Source organism: Sceloporus undulatus, chromosome 3 (genome assembly GCF_019175285.1).
Source record: "Sceloporus undulatus isolate JIND9_A2432 ecotype Alabama chromosome 3, SceUnd_v1.1, whole genome shotgun sequence".
NCBI lineage: Eukaryota > Metazoa > Chordata > Lepidosauria > Squamata > Phrynosomatidae > Sceloporus > Sceloporus undulatus.
Window position 1 is genome coordinate 198,553,337 of NC_056524.1, and position 26,634 is coordinate 198,579,970.

The 26,634-nt window shown below is 37.7% G+C and overlaps 1 protein-coding gene across 1 annotated transcript in view; it reads right to left on the reverse strand.

The window, feature by feature from the left end:
- SLC18A2 (solute carrier family 18 member A2) overlaps nucleotides 1–26,634 on the reverse strand; it is a 54,733-nt gene that overhangs the window by 10,597 nt on the left and 17,502 nt on the right. Inside the window, exons 4-14 of the mRNA XM_042457037.1 lie at nucleotides 22,658–22,716; nucleotides 21,802–21,885; nucleotides 20,852–20,944; nucleotides 19,483–19,572; nucleotides 18,531–18,574; nucleotides 18,388–18,448; nucleotides 11,400–11,495; nucleotides 8,302–8,380; nucleotides 8,017–8,068; nucleotides 5,715–5,778; nucleotides 1,656–1,775 (exon numbers count right to left, since the gene is read on the reverse strand). Of these exons, the coding sequence (XP_042312971.1) occupies nucleotides 1,656–1,775; nucleotides 5,715–5,778; nucleotides 8,017–8,068; nucleotides 8,302–8,380; nucleotides 11,400–11,495; nucleotides 18,388–18,448; nucleotides 18,531–18,574; nucleotides 19,483–19,572; nucleotides 20,852–20,944; nucleotides 21,802–21,885; nucleotides 22,658–22,716 (842 nt within the window). The remainder of the gene's footprint in view (nucleotides 1–1,655; nucleotides 1,776–5,714; nucleotides 5,779–8,016; nucleotides 8,069–8,301; nucleotides 8,381–11,399; nucleotides 11,496–18,387; nucleotides 18,449–18,530; nucleotides 18,575–19,482; nucleotides 19,573–20,851; nucleotides 20,945–21,801; nucleotides 21,886–22,657; nucleotides 22,717–26,634) is intronic.

The window sequence follows — 26,634 nt, forward strand, 5'->3', positions numbered from 1 at the left end:
GACAAAAATGGTGAAGGGTCTGGAAACCATGCCCTATGAGGAACGACTTAGGGAGCTGGGGATGTTTAGCCTGGAGAAAAGAAGGTTAAGATATGATAGCCCTGTTTAAATATTTGAAAGGATGTCATGTTGAAGAGGGAGCAAGCTTGTTTTCTGCTGCTCTAGAAAACAGGACCCGGAACAATGGATGCAAGCTACAGGAAAAGAGATTCCACCTGAACATTAGGAGGAACGTCCTGACAGTAAGGGCTGTTCGACAGTGGAATGCACTTCCTCGGAAGGTGATAGAGTCTCCTTCCTTGGAGGTCTTTAAACAGAGGCTGGATGGCCATCTGTCAGGGATGCTTTGATTTGGATTTCCTGCATGGCAGGGGGTTGGACTGGATGGCCCTAGTGGTCTCTTCTAACGCTACGATTCTATGATTCTATGAAATATACCTTTGGTTTACCATAGCTTTGGTCTCAGGACACTCCCTCCGCCGCATACCTAAGCTTGTCAGTCTAAACCCATTTGTATGATTCGCAGAGACCACGAAGAAGAAGGACAGGTTGCTTACCTGTAATGGTATTTCTTCGAGTGGTCATCTGCGAATACATACAAATCCCACCCGTCCATCCCCTCAGTGTCCTGCTCTTATTGGCTCTTCCCATCGCCTGCTTGGCGGAAAAATTGCGGAACTGGGGAAAAGAGCGGGAAGGCAGGGGCCTTATATCGGGTGGGCGGAGTTACCGCCAAAAAGTTTCTATATGTTGCAAAGTAAACTTTGCCCAGTGATTCCAGAAGGTTCCGAGCAGCACTGCACAGGCGCAGTGAAACCCATTTGTATGTATTCGCAGATGACCACTCGAAGAAATACCGTTACAAGTAAGCAACCTGTCCTTCTCTAAGTTTAATTGCAGGTGGACTTTAACAAATTTTATAGCCTGCCAGAAAACACATTGCTTACATATTTTCCAATTTTTTTCATGTGTCTTTTTGGTAATGTTACTACATAATTAGATAGGACTGTATCACACTTCCAGAAAGTGCGTTTGAACGTGATCGCACAAAAGGCTTTTTCACTACTTCGCGCTGATCCCGTGATTGTCATGTCAATGAAGTGGAACTGTATTACCAGGATCTTTCGATAATACAAAATTAAGGGAAATGAGGGGATAGGACAATGTCCCGATGAGTGCGATTTCATGTGAAAGTCCTTCCTGCGATCATGGGATAAGCATGGGACAGGGAAGGACAAGGACGTCCCATCCCCAGTGTGATAATGTCTATAGTTAAGCCACCAATAAATATAGATTTTCAGGGCTGTATCCACAAGTGGAAATAATCCACTTTAACTTCCGTGATTCAATGGCATTGAATTCTGGGAATTGTAGTTGGTTTGGCATCAGCTTTCTGACAAAAGGCTATATATCTCACAAAACTATAGTTCCCAGAATTCCATAGCACTGGGCCATGGCAGTTAAAATGGTATCAAACTAGATTATTTCTGCAGTGCAGATACAGCCTAGGTGATAAACCAATAAACAGATTTTAAAAAATCTTGAGAAACAACACAAGATGTAACCACAGTAAAACAAACAGCATAGGATAGTACTCTGATCCCAAACAAAGTATTAAAAGCATTTCATATATAAGAAGGAAATTAAGTTCTTACCCAAAGCAAATCCCATGCAAAATGCAACATCTGCAATAGCATAAACACTCCCATAGACTGAAACGTGGCGCAAATCAACAAGATAACCCATAATAGGCATCATCGAGGAATCCACCATCCCTGATCATAAGAGAAATAAACCCTGGTTTAACAACTTTCTTCTTCCCACATTTTAAAATTAAAAAGCATAGAGAGACAAACAAACAAATAATACTGAATAAATTCCATGGTTATGCAAAATATATTGTGTTCTATTTTATTCATATTGTCAGATTTTTTAAAAACAAAATATTTATTGGATTTCTGTAAGGTCTCAGGAGATCTTACAGCAACTGCAAAACCATCCTCCTTCCAGAACCAAATGAAAATGTAATGCTTTTTCTTTTCTGGGAAAAAGCCTTCTTCCAAATAGCATCTTCAGCAAAAATCAGATTGACGAAGACAGGAAGTAGCACATACTCAGTTGTAGCACACATGCTCTGGAACCTCTTCTGCAGGGAGGTTTATAAGGGCTAAATCGCTCACATTTTTTCAGAAAAAAAATAAGCACAGTTCTATATCAGGAGACCTAAAAGATCTGAAATTTTATTAGCTATACTTTTAATTAAAGTGTGTGTTAAATGCAACACAAAAAGAAAACAAAATCTTTAGTATTGTATCCACTGCTGTATTAGTAACCCAAAACAAAATCAGTATCGCAACACAGCAATATAACAAAAGTCTCAATAGAATTTTGTATCCAGTAATCTTGAGAATCTCTTATGCCATGTTTTCCTACTAATTATATCCAATCTAAATGTGTGTGTGCGTGTGTTTAGACTGGATATATTTATTACAAACAATAACAGTAGCTTGGTATATTTGTTCAAGTTTATTGCGACAGAATTTCACTAGTGTGGAGTTGATTAAATTGAATCTAGACATTTCTTTCTGCAAGTGGAGTGTTTCCTTCTTCCACAGAGGCTTCCCACTCAAAGCCCTGGTGGCGCAGTGGTTAAATGCCTGTACTGCAGCCATTCACTCAAAACCACAAGGTTGCGAGTTCAAGACCAGCAAAAGGGCCCAAGCTCGACTCAGGCTTGCATCCTTCCGAGGTCGCTAAAATGAGTACCCAGACTGTTGGGGGCAAATTAGCTTACTTGCTAATTAGCTTACTTGCTGTTCACCGCTATGATCTTTGGAATAGCGGTATATAAATAAAACAAATTATTATTATTATTAAAGCAGGGGAGAGATTTTTGCTAGTTTCTCTGCTAGTTCTCCATAACAAATTTATGTCAGTCCACCTCAAATCTCTTTTCTTTATTTTAACCAGTAAGCTACAATAGTCAGTTATCTCACTTTCAATCTCTTTAGAAAGCAAAATACCCAAACAATGACACTTGTTACTCTCCTATGCCATCTAGATGGTGTTTGTTACTCTAATATTGGTCATCAGTATTCACACCCCAAAGTTCATAATTGAACTTTATTACCAATTTTACACCCTACTATAATGCAGAATATGTCAGGGATGATGGGAGTTGTAGCTCTTCACCTCTGGCTCTAACTCACCACCTTGTTATGCACCGACGCTGACCAGTTTTGGCCAGTGGTTAAAGCTTTGCTCTAAAGCAGCAGAGTTTCAGAGAATAGGCTGAAGACCCTGACAAACTCTCCAAGCCTTCTCACTCATGCTCCACAGAAGTCTTCACACTTCTCCAGGATTCAGCTGGCTCTTGTATCTTCACTCAAGACACCAGACAACTCAGTAGTCTTATATATAAGATCTACTTTATTCTACTATATACAACTATCCAACAACTACCCACTCTACTCCAAACTACTCCACAAAATACATTGGGAATCATAGCAATTATTATAGCCATAGTAAAACACCACCCACTTAGTCAGTTTCCACCCAGTGGGTGTGTACATCCATTTTGATTGGTTCTCATAGTTCAACCCATAATTAATGATTTCATCATTTCACCTTGTCCACTTAACAATTCTCAGGTGCTTTCAATTATCCACTCTACATTTCTGTCCTTGGCATTTAGGACTGCTAAATTACATTAGCTTTTACACCTGTGTGGCTTCTTAATTGCTTTTGCTTAGTCATAGGCCTGTTACAGACAGCCAAAATAAAGCTGCTTCAAGTCACAGTGGAGGTATGGTGTTTCAATGATGCATGCGTCCTAAGAGTCCAGAAGCCACACCAAAGCCACGCTCCAGTCCTTAGGGTGTCTGTAACAGGCCACAGTGACTCTCACATACATGTTTTATTTCTATCACTGTATATCCCATGTTGCATTTTCCTTAACAGAATATACTTTAAAACAAATACTGTCAACATCTTTATACAGAGTGATTTCATTCATAGGGTTTTTTATACTGTATATTAACACTATGGGTACTTGGTGATTAATCAATTTTGGAGAAAATTCCACCTCAAAGCAATGTGCAAGGGGGGATTGAAACAATCAAATATAAAATGCAACTCAACAGCAATCACTGCTTTTAATCATGGCCTTAGATTTACTTAGAAGTATGCAATGAGATGTTAATTCAAAGACAGTGATAATGTGGCATTATCTGCTAACATCACACCAAACCTTCACCCATGGAGAAATTATAGCACAGCTGTGTTATTCCTTTTCTGATTTTAATGGACCAGAACAAGCAATTATTCAGGTACCAGACTGACAAGAGAAGGGCTCTGAACATGTATATAAAGAGGTCATAATAAGCCTACTTCTTTTCTGAATGCTTCTGCCAGGGCAGGAGTCACAATGGTAATATACGGTACCTACAAAGCTCTCCAGGGACCCATGCATCATGCAGCCCTGCAAATGTTAGATTGCAATCCCTGCTGTGTTTCACCACTGACTATGCTGGGGCTTGCAATCCAACCACTTCTGGAGGACCACATGATCCCCACTCTGTACTAAAGAATGCTGTAAAGAGAGCTTTCTCAGTGGAATTACATTTCATATTTGTTCCCTGAATCTTGTAATCCTATATACTACAGTATTACCATTTATTTATTCCTGGGAAAATGAAAGGTTGTGCTGGATTTAAAACTGGTAGTTGCGGGCTGGAGTTAAGTTATTTGTGAGCAATGCTTTCTTGGCAATTACCAAGAAAGCTTTATAGGTGATTTGTCAAAATCAATATTGTAGTCCTGCCAAAATACTATATAGTATAATCTTTACACCTAATAAAAGAGTCTTTTGCTTTTACAGAATGCCAGTTGAATATCTAATTATACTGTGTGTCAACTCCTGTGCTGTATAGTAAAAATATGTGTTTAACTTTACTGCTGTCAGCACAGGGTGAACACCTGAGCCTGAATTCATCTGGGATTCTTTATGCATTTGCGTAATTACCCACAGCGGGGCACTGCAAAACGGGTTTGTATTTACGTCTTTTTGTATATTCCAAGCTATGCAATGATTGCTCTTTGAAAGGAAGCAATGTTTGAGAATGTATGTGAAATGTTTATTAACTTTCTGTAACATTTCAAATTACATATATAATATATATATATATATATTCCATGTTGTTCTGACTCCTAAAGGGAAAAAAAAAGAAGCAACATCATAGATCACCATGGATCACAATGGTTTTCTTGAGTGCAAGGTCCTTTCTTCCTAGACAGAAGTTATCATGGACCAGTGCGATCACCTGCTAACAGAGAGGTCTCAAATTCAGAGCCACCTTCCCCAAAACAGGCAAACAAAGAAGTGCTGTAGTGCAATCAATAAAAGTATCTGTTTCTTTTTTTAAAAAATGAACAAGGGGTTGATGCTGCAAAAAAAAATTAAAAATCTATTTCTTTCCTACACAGTAATAATGATAATATTGGTGAGTTGTTAATGTGGAACAGAATGAGCTACAACTGCAGGCAAAGCAGCTTTAACAATGACAACCTGAGGAGTATCTACAACAGTGGGTAATATAGAAAGTCTCTTTGGGAGGGAGCATATTCCAAACTCTGATTAAAGTGCAGATTCTGCACAGTCTTGTTAGTACAGTACATAACTCTTTCATTTTCTAAATACATTGTGTTTTCCTTACCAATGGCAAAGCCAACCCCAAAGTTTGGTACAATGAGTCCATATATGTTTTTAGCAAGTGGTACCTGGAAGGGAGAAGAAACAGAATGTTAGAGTGTACCACATGCTTTCCGTTTGATTACTGGCAACAGTTCAGTGTATTTTAACTTTTAAATTTTTGTGTCTGGCAAAATGGGTCAAATTCTACAGAAATATAATTTTAGTTTTAAGGTATTATACCGTGAATGCCAGCCTAAATACCTTTAAGGCATCAGATCGTGTCTGATCTCGGAAGCTAAGGAGGTCAGTACTTTCATAGAATCACACAACTGTGGAGTTGGAAGAGACCACAAGGGCCATCCAGTCCAACCCCCTGCCATGCAGGAACTCAAAGCATCGCCAACAGATGGCCGTCCAGCCTCTGTTTAAAAACCTCCAATGAAGGAGACTCCACCACACTCCAAGGGAATATGTTCCACTGTCAAACAGCTCTTACTGTTAGGAAGTTCCTCCTATGTTGAGGTGGAATCTCTTTTCCTTTTGTTTGAATCCATTGCTCCAGGTCCTAGTCTCTGGAGCATAAGAAAACAAGCTTGCTCCATCCTCAGTATAACAATTCTTCAAATATTTAAACAGGGCTATCATATTACCTCTTAACCATCTCTAGGGGAGATAATACGTGACTGCCATTGAACAGCAGATGTTGTATGCTTGATTACATTTCAGAAGAAGGAACTGGCGAAACCATCTCTGAGTATTCCTTGCTTAAGAAAACCCTATGAAATTCACAGGGTTACCATAAATGGACAGGCAATTTGAAATCACACACATTATACTGTAAATTATGATACAGTTGGCCTTTTGTATCTGTGGGTTCTGTTCTGAACCCTCCAGGATAAGAAAAAGCATGGGACTTCAAATCCTGTTCTTCCCAATGGTGGCATGGCCATATGCATGTACCACTGTTGGGGAGAATGAGGCGGGGCCATCTGCAAATGCTCCAGTCCATAGATGGCAAGCCTGCAGTTGGGAAGGGTTGACTGTATTCACATATTCAGGAACTTCAAATAAAAGAACAGGAGTTGTAAGCTTACATTACACAGAAATCAGAATCTGACACTACAGCTTCCACAACTAAAAAGCTTTCCACTAACTTCATTGTTCTGCTTTCTTACAAGGAAGTCAACAATAAGCAGAAACACATTATACACATATTTCAGCTCTAAAAAAAATTCTGATCATCATTGGCCTGAAACAGATAGGCAAGATAGAGCAGCTTCCAGCCACTTGGGCAGCAGGATGTGCACATGATGCATTCCCCTGGAGCATCTGAAAGCCAGCCTGAGGCCACTTGAGGTGGCCCAGGGACACCGGAAAAAGAAGCGCAAAAACAGCACTCCTTGCCAACAGCCTGTTTGGGACTGCAGCATCTGGTTGCCATCGTCCATACCAGTCAGGGCAAACATGACTGGAGTGGCCTTTGGCTGCTCCAAGCTGGCCATTTGGTTTGCCCTATTATGTCCTGTACAGGATTGCTTTAAAAAAAACTTGTGTTAATTTCTTACACACCTCTAATGTAAAACAGCCATTGGGTAAAGATGTATATGTGATTCTTTCTTCTGAATCCTCTTTCATTAACATTCATATCTGATTCAAAACATGCAGAAATGCTCGTATCTGCATCTGAAAGCCTGATAGCGTGCATAGAAAGTTCCATTTCATTCAGTGAAATTTTGTTCTTTACAGCTTTAATGTGCAATCCTATACATGTCTATTAGGGTTCCCATGTGGCCTGTTCAATACAAGATGTCCAACATTTCAAGGGATAAAATGTGGCATTCTGTTGGGGTTATATGGAACACACCTCAAATTGGATATACTTTGTGTTGAAAGCAGGCTCCAGCTGTCCTTGCAGATTGATCTCTTGGCATCTGGTTCACAGCAATCACGCTTGTTTCCATACCAAATGCAAAGGTTCATCTGCTGGCAGCAGGCCTGGAGGGGTGCTTGCTCTTTTTTCACCCTCCCAGCCAGGCTGAGCAGTGGTCTCACAAGTAAACCTCTCATGATGGCAGGTTTCATTCAAAATGTTTCTCTTCCAAAATTGATAAAATCTGTATCCTATTGTTTCAAGGTGGGTCTGATTTATGGTGACCCTATCATATGGTTTTATTGCCAAGATTTGTTTAGAACGAATTCTAAATACTAATGCTAGGTACAAATTTAATGGAATGCACAAAAAACAGCAACCACAACAACACAACAAAATCTATATGAAGAGCACAACTTGATATCAAATTAGAAGAGTATCAACTTTTACTTACACACAAAATGCTTATTCCTACTATAATCATTCCAATTAGAGCACAGAGCCACCTGTCAAAGAAGAAATGTTTTCAGACGTTAAAATACGTAGACACTAAGCATGTGCTTTCCTTCTGCAGTATTGTAATTAATAAGATGGATGCAATAACATTACTTTAACAATTTCTCTTATTAAATCCATAGTATGTTTTTAATCAACCAGCTATTTTAAGGAACACCAGAAAATTACAATATACCATATAACTCTGTCAAGGAATTAGATATACTTAAATACAGCATTTTACCGTCCCATTTTGTGTGCAAGGACCCCAAAAATATTAGTTCCAATCAGATAAGAGATGCTAGCTGGAATGAAAGCAACGCCTGAAAAATATAAATGGGATATCTTATCAAGAATGGTTTCAGTGAAGCATTGCAAAAAGTAATAAATTCAGGCATAGCAGTTTTGATTAGAACACATCTAATGAAGGTTTACAGCCTGAACCAAAAAATCTAATATCCGGTTTATTTCAAGCCTTTTGTCAGATCTAGCAAGATTGTCCATCAAATTTAGAACATTATTGTGGCTTAAACAGAATACTCACAATCAGATAGTCACTTGGAGGGAGAGAGTATGTGTCCATAAAACAAATAAAAATATATTCCAGATTAAATGTATTTTTTTAACTTGGGGAAAAAACTAAAACGAGCACAGAGTAATTCAATGGTACCCATCCTAAATGATGTTTGTAAAGACTACTTTTGGCAATTGATATTTACAGGAAGAAATCCTACCACCAGTGTTGCAAAGGGTAAACCTCCACATGTAGAGTTACACATATTATGCAACACTTATGTTGAATGACAAAGTTATACAGCTGAATGCGGCCACGCATATGAATCCACATGCATTGTGCATGCATCTGTGTGCATATTTGTATGTATAATGCACAAGCTTCTATAGCCATGATGAACTGAATGAAGATGTTCCTCAATGGGAGTGGGAGGGTGTTCAACCATTTCTGTAGGGGAAATTCTTACCACAGAATAACAACCCAACTTTTTTTAAAAAAAGCAAATCAGTTCTATTAAAATATCTATTGTTATTCACACAATCCTAGCGCCTCAGCCAGAAAACTGAGGAGACTTTTGGAAGTGGTTGTAAGCACCTACAACATAAGGCGTTTTGCCAACATAGCATATATGGAGCAAAACAGGCATAGGCAACAAAAATGCCATGTTCAAAGCCACAGGACTATGCAAAAAACAGCTATTCCCATTGACTACAATGGAAGAAATGGGGGGGGGGGGGGCGGAATCACTGCAGACCTGATTACAAAGAAACAGGAATACAGTTGATATGGTCAGTACTTCATTACTGGTTCTCTATGGCTGCATCCACACTGCAAAAATATCCAGGTTGATGTCACTTTAACTTTCATGGTTCACTGCTATTGAATTCTGGGATTTGTAGTTTTGTGAGCTATTTAACCTTCTCTGTCAGAGAGCTCTGGTTCCAAAACAAACTACAAATCCGTAGCATTGAGCCATGGCATTTAAAGTGGTGTCCACCAGGATTATTTCTTCAGTGCGGATGCAGCCTACTATAAATAAACAGAATGAACTGTTCTGTCCATGTAGCCCCATAATATTAACAATCATCCCTCCCCACCCTTTCTTTGGAATGGCTTGTTGGAAGAGATCCGTAACATCACCAACCTTCACAACTTTAAAAAGGCTGTCAAGACGGATCTCTTCCAACAAGCCTTCCCTGATTAGCTCACTTGGCCCCTGCTAATATGGACCCTAACATAGAATATTCAGGATCGCCATTGTTTTGTTGCTGTTTTTATCATTTTTATCATTTTTATTATTAGATGTTTTATTATTGTTACTGTTAATTGGGAATTTTAAGTGTTGTGTGGGAGGGAGAGATGATGGATTTTAAATTCGTATTGTATCTTTTACTTATGTTGTAAGCTGCCTCGATCCAACTGGAGAGGTGAGATATAAATAAATTATTATTGTTATTATTATTATTATTATCATCTTTAAAAACATTAAAAACTATCAAAATTTTGTTGTATGGCTATATTATTCAACCAACTTTGTATGGCCCAACTGCATCTTTGACACATCAAGTATAATAGCACGGTGCTAGCTAGTGCTTATTTTCTAATATTGGTGACATCAGTGTTGTTTCTGTGAACTAGAGAATGTGTACTTTAAACATTCCAGGTGTCAGTTTATTGGAGGTCACTGTGTACTATAACATGTTAGACTTGAACCAGGAAGACTGAATTTCAGAATTCATTAAGCCCTGGAAGCCCCCTGGATGAACTTGAGGCCATCGCTACCTCATCTGGCTGATAGAAGGGTAAAATGGGGGAATACACTTAATATGATGCCCTGAAAATCTTCTAGGAAAGGCAAAGTACAAATGCAGTAAGTAAGTAATCTTACTGTTGCTCACATGTGCTTATTTTTCATATATTGCAGCTACACTATCACCGAGTTAACCAGAATCTGAGAACAAGAAATGCAGATAAAACCTTTCTTTACATTCTCCCCAACTACAGTCTCTTTCACACTACACAGTTATAGCACTATGATTCCATGACTGCCCCTTTTGGAATCCTGGCATCTGTAGTTTGGTGAGGCACTAGAGCTCCATGGCTGAGAATTCTCAACAGTCTCTAAAGTGCAAGCACTGGGATTCTATAGGATGAAACCATGGGAGTTAAAGTGGAACCATATTGCTATAATTACGCTGCATGAAAAGGCCCTACATTTCATTTGTGATATTGACTAAGTCTGATGTGAAGCAAATGTATTTCCCCTCACACAGTGGGATTACACCACCCTTTTGTCCTCCTCCAAGTCTGGTCTTCCAAATGATGAACAGAAGAGGAGAAATCTCTTCTACCAACCATTTCCACTTCACCAGCAGACTGACAGCATTGGACAAAATCCCAATATGCATTGATTGTATTGCATCCATTTGTGTTTACATTTTTTGGAGCAAAGTCCTCATGGGGAAAGCAAGAGATGAACAAAAATCTAAAAACAGTTTTGCAAGGCCAATTTAGACAATTTTTGTTGGTTTCTAACCAAACTCTGCTCTGAATCCTATTTACGAGATCCTGGCTGAGCCCGGTCACTATTGCTGTAACATGAAGCGTTATACACACTCTCCTTGGTTGTGGTATCATATACATATAGCACAAAGATAAAAGTATCTGTTTGCAGATATACATTTATTTAACTAGAGACAATTTTTAAAGACAAAATGATATTATCTATTACTAAAAGTGGTGAGACGATTGTCACAAACAGTATCAGGATATTTTTTTAAAAAAAATCCTAACACAATAATAAAAGAAAATAGTTTATCACACTTTACCAAGTTGCCATTTTCTCGAACACATTGTCTCCATCATCCAGATGGGTAATGCTGGTTCCAGCATAGCAATTGCCATATTTGAAAAACATATTGATCCTTGAAGAGAGATGGAAAATAGATTGCTGGAATTATTTCACTTAAATTCTAATCAACAAATGGAAAGGGCAACATTGACAGAAATAAAATGTGTTTTGAAGACTTGCCTGTCAAATATACAACACTGATTACATCTAAATTGCTAGGGTGGGAGGAAAGTCACATAAACCTGTAATTTCATGCGTGCGCTAGCTGTACAAAAACTATAAACAATGGAAGATTACACTATTTTAAAGGGAGAAACACAGATGATTTCAGTGCCCGATGACATTCAGAAAGCATGCTAAATCCTGGTAGGGACAATGCACAATTTTTAATTTCTACAGGAGGTCTTTCACTGGCTCTATGACACTTGGCTTACATGTTCTCTCATTCTAATACAAGAATTAGCTCCACCTGTCCTTTTTTCTTTCATGATTAAAGTTTGCTGTGTGTTAACCCAACTTCTCTCTCATTTGGATGAGAAGAATAAGAAAACCAAAGATTTTGTTTGTGTCTGAATCTAAGTCTACAGAGAGAGAGAGTGAGAGAGACCAATAATCAGAGCTAAGAGCAGATTCGGGCCCACATTTAGTACATGGAACACACTCACTATGTGGCATGCTAAGAAGTAAGATTTTCTGCAAAACTAAGGACATCCAGGGTGAAATACTAAACTTGTATACTAGGGAGTAAACCTCATTAAACATCAGGATGATTACTCCCAGGTAAACATGTATAAGATTGTCTTGCCAGTGCTGCAACTTGGAATTACACACCCAAATTCACCTGATTTTTTTCACATCATAAAACTGGTGGAGAACACATTCCTCCACTTCCAAGTTCCCTTTCTTTTCCAAAAGAAAGAAAGAAAGAAAGACGTACGTGGTCCAGTACACCTTGGCTCTGAAGGAGTGAATCAAAATGTTTACAATTTCCTCAGTCTCCATTAAAGATTAATCTGTGGTAAAAGTTATAGAACTGCTCTTCATGTATTTAATATGACAGTTGTCCAATGTCTTTGATGTGCCTCCCCCATTTAAAAGAATTGGTGATAAACCATATAAGGAACATGGGCTCAATAGTACTGGACAATGCTCACTTCTTAGAATGCTCTCAGTGTACCATGGGCATGCACATTTATCTTGCTATGTCTACATACCACAATACGCTCTCCATTAGGATTACAACATATTTCTTATTGTTGTGAGCCTTCAAGTCATTTCCAATAGATGGTGACCCTAAGATGCACTTATCATGCAGGTTTCTTGGCAAGTTTCTTCAGAGAGGGGTTGCCATTTCCATTCTCTGAGGCTGAGTGTATGTGACTTGCCCAAGGTCACCCAATGGGTTTACATAGCTGTGCTGAGATTCAAACCATGGTCCCCAGAGTCCCGCTCCAATGCTCAAACCACTACACCATACTGGTTCTCATTTACATGTGGCAAATAGTGTGCATGCTCTGTATAAACAGATTTTTTTAATTCCTGAAAATGGAGGACATTTGTTTGATGTGGAATCTATGAACTACCTCTCTGACTTGTCTTATTGCATACTCACTGCTGAATGCACTTCTAACATATGTTTATACCATCTTGACCATGGTCAAAATCTCCAGACTCATGCTTCAGCCATTTGAAGCTGAAGGATCTTTTTATCTTTAAAATCTGTAATATGTAATATGCCATAGCAAAGATTTTTCTTCTGGGGAAAAAGACTCTCTCATCATACAGTTCAGCACAAAAATGATCATTGCTGTCATTCTTTGTTCAAACATGCCAAGATGCATTAGCTTATGTATGCACAATTCCTAAAACAATACTGTGGCCTCATTAGGGCTGTGATCCTGAAGGCAAGAACCATGATGAAATGTTACATCTAATGTAATCTTTCCACCATCATTCATAACTGAACAACTCATATGTCTACAAGCACAATGAAGTAATATTGCCCAAGCCAAAGAAACATGATATATGAAACTTGAGAAGCTAACTTCTACTAGAAAAAAGTATACTTTACCACATTAGAACAATGCTGTTCTAAACCAAGGAAAGATATGAGATACAGATTGAAACTTCTTATTTAGACTTAATATACTTGAGTGGGGGGAGAGAATATAAATACAAAAACACATTAGCAGAAAACATTGCAAGTTCTCTCCAGCAGCCATATGACTGAACTCCATTATAAGATTACAGTGTGCTTAGTAGATGTAGTCACAGCAAGAAGCAAAACATGTTTGCCTATTACTTTCTTATTAAGAAGTAGAACTGGTATTCTGTATCAGCTACTTAGTTAAGTATACTTAAGTAATTTCTCTTGGCCCAGCTCCTGAAACATCACTTATATTCTACTAACAGAATGGACCTCCTTCTCCCCATGCAGCTGATGGCCAGTAAAGTAGTTGGGGGCAGGAGTTAAAATCATGGCAGTAGTGACTAAGTAACAAATGTAAATATGGAACAATTACCTAGATTTACTTATCTGTAACTGTCCTGCCTGGTGGGAAGGACAGTTTACTTAGTTAAGTAGCAGATACCAAATACTACATGCTACATACTAAAGTTGTATGTAGCTGTCAGTGATGTATTCAAGTCTTTTAATCCATGTCTCTACCGTCAATCTCAAGTCTCTACTGTCAAGTCTTAAATCCTTGCAAGATACTTTCAAGTCAAGTCTCAAGTTGACTCTGGGAGCCAACTTTAACAGAAAAACAGAGGCACATTTCTCAGGAAAGGAAGAGGAAAACAGTAAACATGTTAGACATTGGGCTTGAGGTGGGGCTTGAGGCTTGTTCTGCAGCCTGTCCCCACTACACATTGGAGGAGCCTTCTAAAGCTTCCACCTCAATCTCATTGTTTAAAGCATTTGCTGTTCCCATCCGAGAGATGTGCCCTATATTCTGGGGATAAGTCTTGCTTGCTGCTCAAAGTAAATGACACCAGCAAGCTGGTCACTAGAAATATACAAATTGTGAGTTTAGTCAGGTCAATGTTTTATTTATTGCCAAGATGAGTACAAGCAGAGTAGATCTGAATCTGAATCAATTGACATGAACCACAGGGTGAGTACAGGACCAGCCAGCAGTAGTGAAGTCCGTAACACTGATAATAAAACAGAGACTTCTATAGAAGACTGTAATCTTTTTTATGGTAACATCAAGTTAAACTTTCCCCAACAAAGAGTTGCATTAATTGGAAAGATACAGACTTGTTCTATATCACTGTGGAAAACTATTAGAGCTATAGAGATTATCAATAAAAAGAGCTTGAATCTTATTTTGATACACTCAAAAAAGGAACAGTAAAATAAGTTCATCTTAAAACCTATGGCTTCTATAAAATGTGGGCCAGTTTTTGATCAGCTGTAGCAAAACATACATAGACTGCAAGGAGTCAGTGACATACACTGACATATTACTAACTGTGTGACACAGGACCAATACAAAGGAAGGTTAGAGAAAAGGAGAAACAGAAACAGCAGCAGTATACTTAAGCTTTAGATACATGCTAACTTCTGAACTGTAGAGTACACACACATCATCTGGACAATGCCTGTGGGCACAATACAAGAGAGTTGTAAATTAAATACAGTACCACAAACTTACTGTATAGTATTTACTTTTTAATTGTAGAAAAAAAACACCATTTATTGTGCTCCGTTTCTCGCTCTAAAGCCAAAAACTTCAGTTGAATAAGTCTAACATCACAACCCCTTTGCAAACTTGACTGTGCTTATCTAGTAATGTCAAATGGCTACAGAAAAAAGTCTGATGCCTACACTTTATCTTCCTATTGCAGTCAGGTATTAAAGCTGGGCTTTAAATAAAATCCTCTTTTCTTTCTCTCAGAATATCTTACAATTCATAATATTCCTCTCTTATTGTACCCCTATCCATCTACCAAGCCATTCAGTCATCTAACACTTTCTTTCTCTAAAGAAAATAAAGAAAAAGTCAAGAGGAGGAAATAACACTATGTGATTTGGATTATTTGGAACCAATAACATGTAATTTAAAATAGCTTAGTGAACAAGTTATAGCCTAACTTTATTTCACAAAATGAAAATATGAAAATTAAGTATAAAGCAAAGGGAGATGCCTGCACTTTCAGTTGCACTTGAAATTAAGAGAACTTTAAGTTGGCTAGAATTAACCTGCTTCATTAGTTTCAGGGACACAACCATAACTACTGTAACTAATTCTGAAATGCGGCTTTCTGTTCTAAGTTTCTGGTCTTGTGGTTGATTGTGTAATTATTTAATACCAAACAGCCTTGTATAGACCAGCAGGAAAACTGTATTTGTAAACTAGCTCTTAGCAGATTTACTTAACAAGAGCTTTTCACAGGAGTGTAGAAATGCCAACAGCCATCCAAATAAGTGTTTTTTTCTCTGAAAATACATAATCTGTGCTATATTGTGTCTGTAATAGTGAAGACTCTTAATTTCATTCATCCAAGCAGTGCAATGGCCTGGAACGCTCTACTGCATGTAGAAGACAGTAGTTTGTGGTTCAGCTTTTCCACAGCAAACTAATATTTCAGTTTTACTGGAATTAAAACCTCATACTCTTTACAGGTAAGGACTAGGAAGATGTTCCAGGGCATGGTGACATAAACTAACATAGAGCCCAGATGGAAAGAGTCTAGGTGCATAATGGTAAATAGACTGCAGGTATGAGAAGATGGAAGAGTAGATGGAGAATGAGACTTGAGAGAAAAGGTTGAAGGCAGATCCCTGAGACAGAAAAGGGTCCAAAGAACTGGCTATGGTTTTTAACCTGCCAAAAATGTTGTATAAGGGCTAGTTAAAGGACAGGTGGGACAAAGAGAGTGGGACAAAGACACATCTTCCTATGGCTGTACTAGGTAGAGGAAGCACATAAAAGAAAAGCAAGTTCTCCTTTAAGGAACTTTTAACCACTACTAATGTTCTTACTGAGAAACTACAAGGAAAGGTTGCAATCTTTTGGGTTCTTTAACATATTAAAAGGAATCAGTGACTGAAGTATATAAATCAAACATGGAATGGAAAAACTGAATAGGGGAAGGTTTTTCTCCTACTCATATAAATACTAGAAAGCAGGTTCATTCAATGAAACTAACTGCAGAATTTCCTGGGAAGATAAAAATGACACCTTCACACAATCCATAGGACCTAGGGATTGGAACAGGTAAATAGTGGGGATTGTTACCACAAGAGGTAATGATGGTCACCAAGCTGGGCAGTTTTAGAAAAGGGCTGGCCAAATTAATGGAGAATAAGGTTACCAATGGCTAGTTGTCATGATGGGTATGTTTTACCTTCTCAATCCAAGAATCAGGCAGCATGCCCTATGTTTTATCTGAAGAAAATCCCAGGTTCAATATTTAGCATTTCCAGATAGGGCAGGAAAACAATTGTGCCTGAAATTCTGGAGATTTCCTTTCTGCACTGCCAACAATACTGGACAAGATTGCCCTGTGGTTTGACTCAGCATATGGCTGTTGTTGATATGCCTATATACCACTTCTGGTAAGTGCCCAGGTACTATAGCTATTGATGTTTAAAATAAACCTAAAACAACATGTGTGTTTTACAAAGGTCTCATCCACAGATTAGTCTATCTATTTTTCCTGGGTACCAGGAGAACTGCTTCTTGTACTTTATAGACTTGCTCCTTTTCTCTCCTTTATTCTTGTGTAGTGAATAGTACATTTTTATACTGGTCAAAGACCGAAATTTTTTTATTACATTATTACATAGTACATTTGAGAGAAAGATGAACCTGCTATTTCTCCAATATTTACCAGTATAATCATATCTGTAGAATTATATTATTCATCACTATCCTGGAAGTATAACACTGCATCAGAGACACAGAAGGTAAGTCATTCTCACCGGCTATGTACGAAGTACAAGGAAAGATTAATTCAAATAATCAGACAGTATATGAGTGACTACACACACACACTACGCAGATAGATAGATAGATAGATAGATAGATAGATAGATAGATAGATAGACAGACAGACAGACAGACAAGGCATGACAAAATAATGTAACTGAAGGAAGAATACGACCCATGCATGCACAGGTAAAAGATGACATATACTGTGAAGGGTTTTACCTCTTTAATATTTGTGCTTGTGCCTGCATATGTGTGGGCATGGGCAACCTACATGGGGCTACTTACTAAAGAAGAAGGAACGGGTGATTATAGGAACTGTCAATGATGGATAGATATGCAGCATTTGCTGGTGGCAGCACACTTTCTCGACAACCTATTGTACTGGAATTTTCAAAAGCAATGCAATACAGACAGCCCTCCTTAGCCACAGACTTTTTATCCATGGATTCAAGTATCCACAGTTTAAAAATATTGGAAAAAAATATAAACTCCAAATAGCAATCCTTGATTTTCTGTTTTATATAAAGGATGCCATTTTGCTGTGCCATTATATTTAATGAGACTTGACCATCGATGGATTTTGTTATCCACGGGGGATCCTGGAACCAAACCCCAGCAGATAACAAGGGCCCACTGTATATATATATGTATATATATATACACAGATATATATGTAAATATCGGTTAGTCTGGAGAACACAGTATCCTTTCCATCTGCCCTCAGGAACAAAGTCTGCCTGGTACTAAAAAGATGCCATAACTTGGAAAATACGGTACCAGCAAATTTTGCCAGCATCCCAAGGTATAGTACATATGTTCTGCTTATGGGTTTCCATTAGGCAAGTGGTTATCCACTGTGTGATCAGATTGCATGGGAAAATCATTGCTGTTTTTTTTATCTGGCCATGCTATTCAAACAAGATATCATTATTTGCAATATATGTTTAATAAATCTTATTATGCATCCTGTGGCTATCAAATACACAATGCACAAAAACATAGCTGCATAATAACTGCAATTACCTGCAGCAATAATTATGTAGGGATCCCTCAAGAGTGTCAGTAATGATGCTCCTTTCTGACTCTGACAACAGATAAAGTGGCTCAGAGTTAAGAACAGTGTAATATAAACACCCATTTTTAAAATCTTTTGCTCAGGTACTTACTTCTGGTTGTATTCTAGATGGCTGTAGAATTAGCAACTGTATTGCTGCAGGAAAAGAAATAATAATGTAGAGATATTCCTGTCTAGATTGTAATTCCATAATATAAAACTATGTGTCAAAACAAAAATATTAAGGCCTGAATTCGATTGGTAGTCCCAACTAGAGTATATTCATTGAATCAGTATGATTTACTTAATATTGACAGGGTGTACTGAAACAATTTTCACTGTGGGGAAGAAGAGTCTGAGCATTAAACACATAAAAGAAGTTTCTGTGGGGAAAGGTTTTCACTGGTAATAACAAAAATAACCCACAGTTCATGCATTTTAATTAGAAAGTATGCTGTGAAGTTTCCAAAAAATCAAATCAGTTTAAAATACAATATCTTCAATATACAAAATATTTATGTAAAATAAGTAGCAGTTAATAGGAAGTAAAGGCATATTGTGCAAATGTATATAATGATTTGAACTGTTAATACATTCAAAGAAGCTGTGATTTCTTTGCAGACCTGTGGAGAACCAGTCTACTTAAAATTCCTTCAAATGTATTACAGTATTTTCAAATGCCAAGATTACTCAATTTGTCTTTCTTCAATAAAGCACTGAGTGTCTCTATGGGGCATCAGTACATATGTCAAAGTTGACAATCAGTGTTGTACATGTAAGTTAGTGAAGTTTTAGGGTTAGGGTTTTGCATGATTTTACCAAATCCTTATCTTTGGATGTCTAAACTTTATTTCTAAACATTCCACTGCATGCAAGAAGTTTAGGGAAGGAAGGAAGGAAGGAAGGAAGGAAGGAAGGAAGGAAGGGACTAGAATTCGTATTTGGGATTCAATGTCCTCATTTTTCAGTCTTATCACTACACCTTTGAGCATTGTTTCACTATTCAAAGGAGATACTCTAGTTGTGATTACTTCAGTGGTACTGAAGCTTAATTTTCTACATACCTCCATCTAAAAGAGCCAATGCTGCTAACACCAGGAAAGGTGCAGCCTTCCCAACAAATTCATACATCACACTTCCAAAGGGCGGACCCACTATGGGAAACAAAAGAATTTTATCAGAGTCATAACAAAAACCTTGGCAAAATCATCCAGAGCATATTACAGTCTTTCTCTTCCAGATTTTCCAAAGTCAGTTATAGTCATAGTAATTTAGTCACTGAAAAATATGTAGCAAAATCACCACCAGCAGCCAATGGCAATTCTGTATTCATATAATGATTCTGTTTACACCAAAAATCTTATTGATCTACTAAAGGCAAAACTGCAGTGATGGTAAAGGTTATTGCTTTCCCAAATAAAACAAGTTGGCCAAAATTGCTATTAAAAAATGGAAAAGATTGCTGCACAAATGTTGAGGTGTAGAGCTAATGTCTACACAAGGTTGTCAATAAAATGCCACTTTAAATTATAGTATGTTTGAGAATATCCTTGTTGGGGTCATGCTTTGTTTTTACAAAGAGAAAGCTACATTTGTTAGATATTCAGAGATGCATGAGTAAGCACTGCCCTTAGCATTTTCAAAATCCTTTAAAAGTATTTTGTTTATATCACCCAATCTTCTGGAAATTTTTCATCTAAATATTAGTATATATTTTACCTAGGACTGTGGAATGAGTTATGAAATGGAGAAAGAACAATGATATATCTATATCATTCCAAAATTATGGAATAGTCTACCGGAAGAGATCCATCCTATCACTACCTAAGAGGCCTTTAAGAAGGAACTCAAAATGGATCTCTTTCGGTGGGCTTATCCACTGGACTCCATATAAAAGGTTATGACAATTGCTCCACTCCTGACTATGACTGTTGGCTATTGATGAATTGTTATTTTAGAGAACTAATAGGAATGTTGGTTAATTCAGTATTAGTGTTTTGTTGATCGTATTTTGTATTATTGTATCATTTTTACTGATGTAATCCTGCCTCAATCCTTGGGAGAGGCGGGAAATATAAATAAACTTTATTATTATTATTATTATTATTATTATTATTATTCATTAATAATTTAATTCTTTGAGAAATTATGGGGGGAGTGCAATCCTAAATTAAATAATTCTATGCATGTTTGCACAGAAAAAAGTCCTACTGTGTTCCATGGTGCTTACTCTCAAGTAAAGCTGCATAGAATCACAGCTTAAATGACAGAAATCTAAATGAACAAAAATACAGTGTACCCTATGTATCTCTGTTCTCAAATATGTGAGTGCAAAAACACAGTTATAAACCATGCATGTATTGTACCCAGCACATGAAAGAGGCACACATTTTCCGAAACTATATTTTGCTTCCATTAATTTCACATACTGACCCAATACTCCCATAGCCATGCCTCCCAAGGCAATCCCCATTGCATTGCCTCTTTCCTCATCATCAGGGTACACACTGGCCAGCATACCCATGCCTACACAAAATGAAAACAGGAAAGGGACAAATTAGTAATGTTGCAATTTTTCAGTGTATAAAGGAGAAAGAAAATTATATAGTGAAACAAAAGATCAGAAACACATGATACAAAATGAGATACTTCATATCTTCACATAAAGCTGAGCTTCACAAACCTCTTCAGCATGGAAAGTTGGTACCAGCTGCAGTCTCCCCTGCTGTTTGATACAGGAGAACCTTCCATGATTGCAAAGGAAGGCATGGGCTTTTCTCTTATTTTCTCCTTTCCTTTTGCCATTTTTTGTGCCCCTTCCTCAAATCCTCTCCAAAATGCTGGAGGATCTTTTGCCAAATAATGAGAAAAGGCATGACCAGATGCAGAGGAAAATGGAAATCTGAGAAAATCTGCTACTCCTTCCACACACATAGAAGCCTCCACTGAATCAAAGAGCCTTCCATCTGCAAATGGATGCAATCTGGAACTTCCAAATGTAAACTGAAGGAAACCCAGAAGTCTAGAATACTTACACTAAAATATATCCCAAAAGACACAGAATATAGTAATGGCATCTAATCTACAACACTGATTTCAAGGGATTTGACAAAAGAAGAAAATACTGTAATAATTCTTTTTCAAAAGCCACAGTAGTAGGGTTTTTTTTTTACAGATACATTGTAAATTGCTCAAAGATGGAGTATTACCTAGCCAATTATATTTAAAAAGTTGATCAAAATTAATATTTATTTTTGTTTACTTGAATAAATCCTTAGTAGTGAAAATTATCGGCAATACTGTATACTGTATAGTTTTATTACTCAGAACAGCAAATCAAGTGATCAAAAATCTATGCAATCAAGCTTATGTTTGTGGCTCACCTGCTACAGAAGAACAAGAAGAACCTATTCCTTGGAGAGATCTTGCTATAAATAGCAACTTATAGCTTTCTGAAAAGGCAAACACTGTGAAAAGGCATTAAAAACAATAATTAGATTTAATCTAACTAGATAAAAAAGTTAAGGATAAATTCATTAAATTAACTGAGCACTTTCTGTGTCTATCACAGCACTTTCAATGCTAACTGCATTATTTCCTATTTTTGCATGTCAATGTATCAGTAAATTTATCTGCACCTAGATCCTCTGGTAACAAAAAGCAAGGAAAAGCAAGCATTAGAAGACATCTTTATTAAAGTGTGGTATCTGTACAGACATTTCACAATGCATTCATAATGAAAAATACCACAAGAAGTCTCCAACCTAGCTATAGTTTAAACTGCCCAGAAGTTCATTGCTGGAAACAGCACAGGAAGACAACCGCTTTCAAACCTCAATGAGGAAACATACATCACCATGTAACAGGTAAAACAACAGAATTCAAGGAGCCACTGTGACATTTGTCAAAAGGTATCCAGAGTTATTCTTATTTGTCTATGGTTTGTAGATGGTCAAATGAAGAAAGCCTTCTTTTCCCATCTATTTGGACTGAGCTAAGAAAGAATGCCCAAACAATCATATATGTGCCACACTGCTATGGAACAATTAGGTTCTATAATGATGTTCAAGATTACTAATGGTTGTTTCTGACTAGGTGTGCCGTTTTTCTGACCATAGTTCAAGAAATCCCTCTAATCTGAGACTGGCAGATCCCGTAATATACGAATATGCTTCCTTTCTGTCTGTCCCTCCTTCCTACAGAATTAAGAGATACAAGTAGGAGAAAAACAGCACTTACTAATTGTTGAAACAAACATGATGCAGAAGCCAGCAAACATGGGGATCTGATAGCCTATTCTGTAAAAGAAAACAGACACAACATTTTGGCTTGCTATCTTCAAAAGTTTATCTTCAAATGTTTTTAAAGAATTATTTCCTTTGAAAATGCAAAATGGTCTTTTAGAACATTCTGTACAATTTAATTTGTATTTTAGTTGTCTCTCCTCCAAGCCCCAGCAATTTAGCTATAACAGTACTCAAGTATCAGCTGTTCTCAGAGCCTTCACTGGGTGCTACACATCACTGACTGCCAATGGAGCAGGAGAGCACAAATTTCCATCTATTGTATTGTATGGGGCAAAAAAGGACAGAAATGAATGCTGAAGGCATTTTCAGCAGCAGATTCTTAATTCTACACTTTTCTCTAGTATAGTGGGGACAACTGATCATACCAACTGGGGGATTCTGGTAATTTTTCTTTTAAAAAGTAACTTTTCTCATATGTTGACTCCTTTGGACCAATATATTTCTCATCACATTTGTCTGCTAGAAATGCTTACATATTCAACCTACTGGTAGTACATATGGAACAAATAAGACCTTAACATTATATATATATATATATATATATATATATATATATATATATATATATATGGTGGACCTAGGAAGATATTGCACAAGTATCATCCTTACCTCAGGAAAGTTATTAGTCTAAGCGAAAGTCAGAATTATATATTGCTAACTCGATGTACATCCAAGACCACAAACTCTCTAGTAGCATGAATGTTTATTTATATGATGGTATAAATCACTGATACATTTCAGATTACAATCAGATAAACAGGGGGGAAAAAGAAATGATTTGCTACAAATCTATCTGGTAAACTTTTTAATTTTACTGTACTAGCGCCAGATATGCATTGCTGTTATTTTTTTTTTACTAATATCTATAGTAAACTGTATTACCCAGTGTAAATTTTCCACTATTGCACATGCAAGATTCCACTCAACTGAGTGGGAGTTACAAATGCTAAAATTTGGCTAGAGTCAAATATTATATATCAAATGTTTTAAAGTAATATCCTTCATAAATCTTCTTAAAATTTAGATTTTAAACTCAAACTATTGAGAAAGTGTGAGGATGGTAGCATGCAAAAGATACTGCACATATAAAAACAACTTGCTACAGTAGACTATGCAATAAGGAAAGCCTTGTAACTGAAAATACAGGAGTATAGAGGAGTTTAATCACTTCAGGGTAACATCAGTTTAATACTCTGGGGGAACTGTACTCTAGAAATTCTGTAAACAAATGAAAGAACTTAATTCTGTGAAAATGCACTGCACAGATTTCTCTGCAATAACCTTGCTTGAGATGCTGCAGACAGGAATAGGGGATTACATTGGATTTCTTTAACTATTATTCATCAGAAATCAGTCCCAGCCATCAGAAGAGGTAAGATAACAACCTAAAATCAAACCATAGCCACTACCCTGACCCCAAATCGCTGAAAGATTCTGCAGAATAGTTCCTCTAGCTCTAATAATATTGTCCCCTTCTGCCTGCAAATCCTTTGACCCCTGTCTCTAAACCTGCAAAGATTAAATGAGGATACTTGTATCACAGGCCCTTTACAGATGGGGCCGAAAGGTCGGCCTCTGGGCGGAGTCAGGTGCATGTTCCCAGGGCACCATGATGCTGCACACTGCTCCAGACGGTGCATGGCATCATGGCACACCTCCGGCACTGCATCCAGATGATGCAGCACTGAAGAGGCACAATACAGCCGCACCCCAAAGGCCAGATCGGAGCTACAGCGTGAGGCTGCCACAGCCCTAATCTGGCCAGGAAATGCAGCTTGTAGAGCCCCACAGTCATCTTTTCAATGCCAAATACAAAAACAAGGACTTAAACAACACGCTCGAAGGTTCAAGTATTCTCCCTCATTGTACACCATTTTAATGCTACTTCATCTGAAACAATGTTTTGTTACTTAGATATTTAATATGCTGTTGCTGTGTGCTTTCAAGTCATTTCTGATTTATGGTGACCTTAAGTCAGCATAGGGTTTTCAAACATTCAAACCACTGCACCACGCTGATATTTAAATTAAGTTCTAGAACAGAATGTTCTAGAACAGAAAATGGACCAGGAGAGCCCCCCCAAAACATGGTGAAAATACCCCCATTGTTCCCAGAGGACATGGGGGGGAAATGGTTTTTTTTTTCAGGGCAAGGTGTCGTGGAGGAAGCAGCCCTCCAATGTCTCCTGGGGGGGCTAATGTGGTCCCTAACCTTCCATAGCTGCCCAACCCTGCTTTAGTCAGTTGCTGCCAGCTCACATCCCATTAGTAGATATGGGATCTTGGGATTTGTTTGCCATATAACTTTACTCTTGTTTTCAGTGAATTTTCATTTTAAAGCCCATTCTCTCAGTTCAGACAGATCCTTTCTGAACTCTTTACCATCTCTTTTAGTTCTCACTACTTGAAATAATTTATTGTCATCAAGGAAATGTGACCACTTTAAAGTACATGCCTAACTCAAGATACTTTCTACCCCAGTGATATTCAGAGTAGTGGTCTATGGACTGGTGACAGTCTGCAAACCATTTGCAGCCAATCCATGGTGAATTTATAGGAAAGAAAGGAGCAGTTGTAACCCAAAAGAACGAATACAGTACTGGTTCCTGATACACTAGGGGGGGGGGGGAGAAATAGTCACCCTCCTCTTCTGATAGACTGAGAAGCACTGCTCTGCACTTCGAGCTTGTAGATATACATGTTTAGCATTTCTGTTTGAGAGTAATATGTGTGTGATCTTTTCTAACAGAGTGTTTGCTTTTAAAGTAGAGTAGTGGAGGGACAGATGTGATGGCAGACCATATATGCTCCTTTGCATTCACTTAATAGAGTCTTACTGGTTTTCCTTTTCCTTGATATTTTAATTGTATTATTTATTATTTAGTCAATTTTGTAATATCCCGTTCATTATTTTGCCAGTGCTTCCATGGCAGTCAAGGCAGTGTTCTGCTTCAATTGGTGGTGGTTGTTATTTTAATGTAATGCATACTGTGTTTTCATTGTTAGGTAAAATACATCTGAAAGTAGGCAAAATTATTAGTGAGCTGCCTGCCAATATTAAGCCCCCTGCCTTAAAAATCAGTCCAAGTTTCTGCATATTATCAAATATTCATGTTTTACAGAGTAACTATTCTCAATTTACATTTATTGAGCAGAACAGGATCACTATAGCAGTCTCCAAAAGTTGCTATGCTTTGACTTGTGGTCTTAAGATATGGCTTATGTGGGGTAGGAATATTAACAACAAACACAATCATGATTCATAGTTGACATAATTGTTAAGATTTAGGAGGAATAACTATCAGTATTGCTATACTGGATTGTGTTACTACTGATTTTTCCATGAGTATTAACATATAATATACTTGTCAAAAGTTCTTTTGAGAATGAAAATAGGTGTTTACTTTAGATTCAGATCAATTAGATGTCTTAATTGAAGCACAGCTACTCCAAAGTGGATCAAATCAAAATGTAAGCTCTGTTAAAAATTTAGATTCAGAATCCCAGTGTGTCTGGTAGAAGCTATGTATTTCTCACTAAATGGTATACATGAATCAATGGGAAGGGGGGAGACCATATCTCTCCTGTGTTGGCATCCCTTCACTGGCTCCCCCTCCCTTTCCGTATTCAGTACAAGCTCCTGCTGTCGACGTTTAAAGCCCTCCATGGGCTGGCCCCTCCTTACTTATCAGACCTTATTTCTCCTCACCTTCCCACTAGGACCCTCCGTTCTGGTAGTCAAGGGCTGCTGTCCCAGCCCAGGATTTCCTCTGTCCCATCCCGGATTCGCCCCTTTTCACTCGCTGCCCCTCACTCCTGGGAACGCTTCTCTGAACAGGATGGTCTTCAACTCTGTTTTGAAACTGGTTAAAGAAGTGATGGCTCTTGCTTGCGGGGGAAGAAGGTTCCA